The following is an 8,225-nucleotide window of genomic DNA, read 5'->3' on the forward strand; positions in this document are numbered from 1 at the left end:
GTCCTAATGCCCCAGTGTAGTGACTGGGATACTATACTGTAGAAAGGTGCCGTCCTTCGGATGAAACGTTAAACTGAAGTACTGACTCTCTATGGTCATTAAAAATCCCAGGGCATTTCTCGAAAAGTGTAGGGGTGTTACCCTGGCATCCTGGCCAAATTTCCCCCTGGTTTTTACCAATCATGGCCTCCTAATAATCCCCATCTCTGAACTGGCTTTATCACTCTGTTCTCCTCCCCACTGTGAGCTGGTGTGTGGTGAGAGGACTGGTGGATCATCCAGGTGGGGCTGCACACCGGTGGTGGAGGGGATCCCCATTACCTGTAAAGCGCTTTGAGTGAAGTGTCCAGAAAAGTGCTATATAAGGGTAAGGATATTATTATTAATCTAATATACAGTACACTGCCTTCCTACAAGCATCCAGCCGCAGCAAAGGAGTTTAAATTTAGAGCTACATTACGTGGCACTTCAAAGCTTGTGTTCTTTAATGGGACCTGTTACATAATTACTATAAACATGTAATAAAAAAATAAATCCACAATACCATTGTACTATTCGGTCGCTTGAAATGAGTCATTCCCAGTTATTTCAATCTCAAAGTTAGAAATCAGTGCCCAAACTACTGTACATGCAGGCGTTTAAATTTTCATTTACTCAGAAATATTCTTCAAGTTGAACTTGTTTCGCTAAATAGACGAACACGAATGTCTCGTAAAGCGCAAAAGGGTAAAGAAAAATATTTCTGTTCCGCGTTAAATTGAAGTAAAGTTAAATGTCCTGTTACTCCATTTGCATTCTCGTTCATGACAACACGGGAACACTTTCAGCATCAGCCAGGCAGCACGCCGGATCTGCGAGGAGTATTTCAATCTGCATTTCGATCCATCCCAATGCAGCCCTCCGAGAAGGCAATCCAATCTACACCTCTACGACACGTCCTGCAGAAAATGGAGCACAAACACATTTCTTGCAGCAGCCATGTAACAAAGGAGAGCCAAGTTCAGGCGAGTGTCAGATTCGATGACATATGACATGTATATCTGAACTTTCAGGAAATTTCTACATAAAACCCAGATTCTTCAATAGAAAACTGCAGAAATAGAATAGGAAATCTGGAACACCGGAACTCTGCAGGTCCCATAAGGCTCCGCGTCAGTATTGGCGGATAGGGGGAAATCTAGTTATTAATTTGGTCTATGGTTAAATCAGCGACGCCCCTATCCCCATTGGTTGGGAAATATCGCGTGGTTTCACTTTTTCCAGAGGACGTGGGTTGCCTGCGAAGAAGTGTCAAGTTCAAGCATTTGTTGCGACTGTGAAAATATTATCGTGTGTTTTAATTAAAATGGCAGCGCTTTGCAGAACTGCAGCTCTGCTTTTAAAGCCTGCGAAAGCATTGCCTTACACATTTGTAGCTGCGCAAAATTGTAGCTCAGGTAAGAGTACGCTACCAACTACCACTACGGAGTACTCTCTTGTTTGTTAAAAATTGAATTGCAATCTTGAGTCTAATTCGTTGTTATAAGATTCTTAGGTTCTTAAATTGTTAACGTTTAGAATTGTTGTTCAATGGAAAATGTGCGTGTCAACTGCTACGCCCTATCTTTAATATGTTGGCGAACCAAGACCTCTGTGTACAAGTGGGTGAGTTAGATTTGCACCCATTTATGCAGATAGACATTTAACTGAAGCATTATTTCTGATCTGTTTGCAGAATAGAATAATGGCTTAATCTGTAAAATGTAGGACACATTCAAAGTACATCCAACCACAGATAACGTGAAGATTGTGATCAACATTTTCTTAGGTGGCCACTTCCAGTATATCTTAGTGGAAAAGAAGGGGTCACAGCAGAATGTGGGGTTTATCCAGCTGAACCGCCCCAAGGCTTTGAACGCGCTTTGTGATGGTCTGATGACTGAGATGGGTCAGGCCTTAGACGCATTCGAAGCAGACAGTCAGATTGGTGCCATAGTTATCACTGGAAGCGAGAAAGCATTTGCAGGTAAGAGCTCAGTTGAAAATTTCCCACTTTTATTTTTTTCTGTAAAAAAGTATACAAAGGGATTGCAGAAACCTGGGACAGATCTGTCAAGAGTCTGTAAATCTGTCCTCTCAATTTTATTTATTTTTTTAAGTAATAGACTTTACATTACATAGTCTTCTCAAAGGTGTTGGAAAAACGTGTTCAGGTCTGGTCATTAACTAGACCAGGGGTCTCCTCTGCTTGGCGGTGGAATCTGAGAATGTTGGTGTAGCAGTGAACATTCTTCACAATGGTATCAGGGAACAAAGGGAAACTGCCTTCTTCACTGCATGTGTTCCTAGTGCTGGGTTAGCTGACCTGGTCAGATATCTAATCGGGCCCGGTGAACTTTTTCAGCTGGTGCTGACATCAAAGAGATGCAGAACAGAACTTTTCAGGAGTGCTACAGTGGTAACTTTCTGGCCCACTGGAACAGACTTTCGACGGTTAAGAAGCCCGTCATCGCTGCAGTGAATGGCTATGCTGTGAGTATGTGATTTGTAATGCGTAAGAGGGCATCCAGTAACTATTTCTTCACTATATTTACCATTTCTGTCCACATGAATGTTATAATACTCTCAAGCAGTCTTCAGTTCTCTGGACATTTTACTAAACGTGTGTTCTAAAGCAGTAGTTTGATTGTGATTTATGTTCTTAAAGCTCGGTGGAGGTTGTGAACTGGCCATGATGTGTGATATTATTTATGCGGGGGAGAAAGCACACTTTGGACAGCCTGAAATCCTCCTGGGAACTATTCCTGGTAAGCATTTGTTTTTTTCGGTGATGACGGGAACCTGTGTATTCTGATGAAGAGGCGGTTTAACTAAACAGCACTGAATTTAACTTGTGTATATTTATATCAGTTCACAAAATATGACAGTGAATTATTGGAGTGTTTGTTGTTTGGAGTTCAAAAACATCTAAAAGTTGAGAGCTCCAAGAGTAGTATAGAGTACTGATGCAGGACTCTATAAACTATGCAAGACAGATTTACTCATTACCTTAAAACAACAGGCAACAAACCAAGTTCAAAATGGGAAAATTCTGTAAATGTGAGTTGTCTTAACTTTGTACAGGTAGAGAACAAAAAAAAATGGAAGCACTAATGTATAGTTACTTAATATGGTGTCAGATCTCAACACGCGGCCAGTACATCCTGTTTGCACTGTGGCCTAGAGTCTTCCAGCGTCTGGAATTCTGCAGGAGGGCTGCAGCACCATTTTTCCATTACAAAGTCAGTTCACTCACTCCTTGTTGCAATCTCTGGCGTTGTTCCAGCTGATCCCATGAGTACTCGATTGGGTTCAGATCTGGAGACTGAGAAGCCTATGCCATATGGATAACATCAGCGCCATGCTCATCAGACCATTGGGTGACCACATGTGCTCTGTGGATGGGGACACTGTCATCCTGGAAGACGCCCCTCCCGGCAGGAAAGAAACATGCAGCAACATTGGGTGAAGATGATCACTTGGGAGCATTAAGCAGCAATAAGCATTCATCTTACCTTCTAGGGGAATGAGTGGACCCAAAGAGCACTGTTCTTGATTAGACTGGCTGCTTGCTTCCCAGGTTAAAATTTGCAGTGAATTGGTCCCCTGATGTGCTTTGCACTTTGCATATCTGTGGAATCCAGGAGTATACACTTTCCCCCCACTGTTTCAAAGTCACTGAGCTGTCCTTTTGCAGCCATGCCAGCCATAATTATGGGCAACCAACTGTCTGGCATTTTTATACGTGACACTAAACCTGCTGGGATGTAATTTGCTTAATTTATGCATGAACCACACCTGTGGCATGGCTTAGGAGTGTATTTAAGGGCCTGATAAACAAAATGAACACAGTATACAGTAGTTGGAATGAAAACCACATGAGGCAGGGGTACTTCAGGATCAAGACTGGGAAACACTGCTATGGTGGAGCACAGGAATCTTTGTCAAACTGAGAACAGTATCGTAGTTGTAGCTGGATTCAGGTATGTTAGAATAAAGCAAATTTCAGTGGCCTTCCAGTCAGATTTCTTCTGTTATCTTTTAGAGGTTGATTTCCTTCTAACCCATATCTTTACTTGCTATAATCCTCTCCACTGGAAAACCATTTACCCTCCTTTATGAACAACGCTCCAGATCACAAATAATGTAGCAACACAGAACAACTCTCTTAGTTAACGTGCATAAGTGCTGTGGACAGAAATATTTCTTAAATTTCTGCAAAGGCTCCTGTAATTATGATTTTGGATCATAATGGTGTGCATGTTTAAGGTACCTTTAAATTTGATGTACAAGAATGTGAAGTACTGTCAATCTATAGTAACTTCTCCACATTAAGATTCACAGCATTCATTTTTCTCAGGTGCCGGAGGAACACAGAGACTCACGAGAGCTGTGGGGAAGTCTTTGGCTATGGAAATGGTCCTGACAGGAGACAGGATTTCAGCACAGGAGGCTAAGACCTCAGGTATGTTCTGTGGAACTGCACCTTGTTTGTTGCTGGGGCCTAAATGTCAGTATACATAAAAACTGTGCTGCCAGATGTTGAGCAGCAGGGAACCCTCGAGGTGAGGAGCTGTCTGCAGCCTGATCCAATAAGGTTGTTTTGCCAGGTGGGCCTCCAGGTGTGCTTAGGATGCAGGTGGAGTGTTTTCAACAGGGTGGGGATCAGGGGCTGTTCTGGTCAGAGAATGTCCTGGACGTCTGCCTTGGGCTTCTCAAGTTCCGCTACACAGTGCCTCAGCCTGTCACAGAGAGAGCCTGTTCAACTGGTCGGGAATTCCTTATATTTTGCGCAGTGAATGCATGATGATCATTATATTCGTATTTTTATATTCTTGCTATAGTGCACTTTTTATTTCAGGCTCAGAATGGGCATTGAACATTACAGCCCATCTGGTGTGTTTGGTAGTTTGTAGCTTATTGATCCAAGGATCCCATCCAGCTGTGACATGAGAGAAGTTATTCTACCGGCTCACTTTCCTCCCTTTAGAGACAGAGCCAGTACTGCATGAGTACTGGCTTCACCAGCATGGCTGGTTTGCTTGTTCCACACTCCCGTTCTCACTTTTAAGTGCACTAGTCTAATGGTAATTTTATTTTGAAATGGGTACTTCTGTTTTTCCTAAAGCAATGTTCAGTGCTGGGTTCCTATATTAAATTTATCCATAAAAAGCTTTAGGGAAATCTATCTCTGGTGCCTGACACTCTTCATTGAAATGACAATTCACTTTCATGTGGCCAGAGGTGTGGAAAACTGGGATTCCAATATCGCAGAAACCAGAACTAAAGAGTTCTAAACAAAGCATTTGAAATCCCATTCACTGACAATTTCACGCAGAAAAATCATCCTTTGCTCAAAAAAAATCAGATTGGCACAAAAATAAGTCACGTGACAACTTGAAAATCTACAACAGTTGCCTCCAGTTGTGCAGGTTTCTAATCACAACTAACAAAGCGTTGTGTGTGTTGGTGCAATATTGTGTTTCCGTGAGGAAAGCGAACATGTACGATCTGGTTTTATCCCTCTCGCAGGTCTTGTAAGTAAGGTGTACCCCGCTGATCAGGTTGTGCAGGAAGCAATCAGATGTGGAGAGAAAATTGCTGAGAACTCTAAGCTTGTGTCTGCGATGGCCAAAGAGGCTGTCAACGCAGGTAGGCTACTTTCATTGGCTTACTTCCAACCACATTCTGAGATGCCAGCTGGTTTGGGCTCTTGTCCCCACTTATCTTTGCAAATATACAGTGTTTCACCGCATACTTTGTAAAGCACTAGTGATGGTAATTCTGTAAAAGGATACGTTGCTCATGCTTTTGGTTGACTGCTTAAACCTTGAACAGGTTGTCATGTCATAAATCTGTCCTGAGGTTTCTGTTCTGTGGTTTATTAAATAAAATTTGCGTTTAATAATCTTAAATTAAAGGTAAAGAGGGCTACAGTTTAATCAATGAATAGTATAGTAAAATCTGCATTTGTAATGGAAATTAAATGTCCATTTTAAATGCACTAATTGTATTCTTGATTAAAACAAATCTAAGTAATTACTTTCCATGTTCCAGCCTTTGAGTTGACTTTGGCGGAAGGAAATCGACTGGAGAAGAGACTGTTCCACGCGACCTTTGCCACGGTGAGTCAGATTCACCTGCGGCGTTTGAGTTCTTTCTGTGTCGGCAGACACTGATAGACATATATGTGATTGCTGTATTTTGCAGGATGACCGCAAGGAAGGAATGACTGCCTTTGTTGAAAAAAGAAAACCCAGCTTTAAGGACAAATAGTGTTGCTAAGGATCTGAGCACAGGACTAATCATTACAGTGTTGGGGAAAAGAAAAAGGATTGAAAAGGTCAAGAAACCATCAGCTGCACCTTGAAAGAATGTATCACCTTTGAACAGTGGTTTTCTAGTGCGAATCTTCTCAGTTCCAGCCCTGAAATTCCCTGCATCTGCAGATATTTTTCTCGTGGAGCTGTTGATTAGTTTACTGAACACCAAACCTAAACTGTTTTACTAACTAGGGCTTTTAGTAATGTTCAGTTTTGAAATGATCAGAGATTTCACGTTACCTGTAAAAATATAAAAAATAACTAGAATACTACTGTAGAAGCATTTACAAACATATCACAGCTGTGAATAATTCCTGTGGTAATAAATTTGCCAGTAATGAACATTTAAACGCTCCCTGTTGTGTTCTTCAGGTAGTTTCTGCTGCATTTTGTTTCAAGTGTTGTGGGTTTTTCATGAATGTCCCTGCAGAACAGCACAGCTGTTTGTGACAGTACCGAGGAGATCTCCACTAAGAACTGAAAGCATCTGTCTTGGCATTTTGATCCATAGTTGATTTGATTTAATGTTTAATACATGTCTCTGGAGCTCTGTGTCAGATCAAACATTTACATTTGTCACTCTGTAGCGTTGATAGAATAGTGCAAATCCTTGCATAAAATGCACTCTCACTGATGGAGCATTGCATGTTAAGGAGAGATGCAGTATACTACAGTATATCAGGTGGGTAGCTGTGTCAGCATGCATAGTCTGCAAAGGAACATGTAATGGGTTTACAATATTCCATGCTGAAAAGAGAAGAGAAAACACGTTTCAGCTGTGAAGCCTTCTTCAGGTGTGAGCTTCACAGGCTTCACAGCTGAAACGTTGCGTTTTCTCTCTTCTCTTTTCAGCAGGGAATAAACCTATTACTTGTTCCTTTGCAGACTACAGTATATACAGCCCATTAACAGTGTGCTTTACTCAGGCAGAACCAGCTGAAACCTGGATTGGAGAATTTGAATGCTGACAAGTGCTGTACAGACTCTAGCCAGGCAGCTGCAGGCTGGTCTTGGGTTTGCAGTGCAGCAGTAGAGTTACTAGTATCCATTTGAAATCCCATTCACTGACAATTTCACGCAGAAAAATCATCCTTTGCTCAAAAAAAATCAGATTGGCACAAAAATAAGTTGCGTGACAACTTGAAAATCTACAACAGTTGCCTTCAACTCCAAGCCCTTCAACAGACCATCCTTCCTCTGGGCTGTACCACCTCACAGATATGTAGGATTTTTGGGGAGTGGTTATGTACAGCATATAGCATTTTATTTTTTTTCTAGTTGACCAATGATTAAATAATTTTTTTTTTATTTTGTAAGCAGTAATGTTTTATGCAAAACATTTATTTTTTTAGTAATCCACAATATACCCATAATATATTTTGGATGAGTTGTGAACATGACGCCGATGTTGCTGTGAGTAGTACAGCTGTCTGTGCCTTAACCATTGAATGTGTCTGGCTGGTCCCTTCAGATACGATGGTCATGCTGCCCATTAATCTGAGAAGAAATCTTCATTTGCAATTACTAGCATTAGTAGGCCCTCTTCTTTGTTGAGTGGGCCTGTATCTGGAACTTGCTTTCATGCTGTGGCTCCCTACCTGCGGCTGATTGCATCTAGCTTGGATTGCTGTCGACCGTGTCACTGCATTGGTGAATAATCAATATTTCACAGCGTGGACTGATGTGTTCACTTCAACGACTTATCATCTGAAAGAGTCGTGTTCCAAGCTAGCTAGCTTCCGTGATCCAAGGAAAGAAAATCAACGTGGAGCACTTTTTTTTTTATTTGTAATTAAAATATGCTTTAGTTCCTCAAATAAAATCTGAGGTTAGGGGGAATAAAGGGCTGCAAACTCCTAAGAATGAATGACCTGAAACTTGAAA

General features: G+C 41.4%; 1 protein-coding gene across 1 annotated transcript; it reads left to right on the plus strand.

Annotated features, from left to right (window-relative positions):
* Positions 1-1,258: 1,258 nt before the first annotated feature.
* Positions 1,259-6,683, plus strand: echs1 (enoyl CoA hydratase, short chain, 1, mitochondrial). The gene is made up of 8 exons (XM_088915372.1): positions 1,259-1,436; positions 1,808-2,005; positions 2,384-2,511; positions 2,687-2,786; positions 4,379-4,483; positions 5,551-5,670; positions 6,076-6,143; positions 6,229-6,683. The coding sequence occupies exons 1-8, from the start codon at positions 1,346-1,348 to the stop codon at positions 6,292-6,294; spliced, it is 876 nt and encodes a 291-aa protein (XP_088771498.1). The 5' UTR covers positions 1,259-1,345; the 3' UTR covers positions 6,295-6,683.
* Positions 6,684-8,225: the final 1,542 nt, after the last annotated feature.

This window comes from Atractosteus spatula, chromosome 5 (genome assembly GCF_055471065.1).
Source record: "Atractosteus spatula isolate fAtrSpa1 chromosome 5, fAtrSpa1.hap1, whole genome shotgun sequence".
NCBI lineage: Eukaryota > Metazoa > Chordata > Actinopteri > Semionotiformes > Lepisosteidae > Atractosteus > Atractosteus spatula.

Excerpts from the sequence above, each read along its gene's own strand:
- echs1 (XM_088915372.1), top strand. The coding sequence starts at position 1,346 with ATGGCAGCGCTTTGCAGAACTGCAGCTCTGCTTTTAAAGCCTGCGAAA. Across the intron at positions 2,787-4,378 it reads CCTCCTGGGAACTATTCCTG|GTGCCGGAGGAACACAGAGA; the intron begins GTAAGCATTTGT and ends CATTTTTCTCAG. Across the intron at positions 5,671-6,075 it reads CAAAGAGGCTGTCAACGCAG|CCTTTGAGTTGACTTTGGCG; the intron begins GTAGGCTACTTT and ends TCCATGTTCCAG.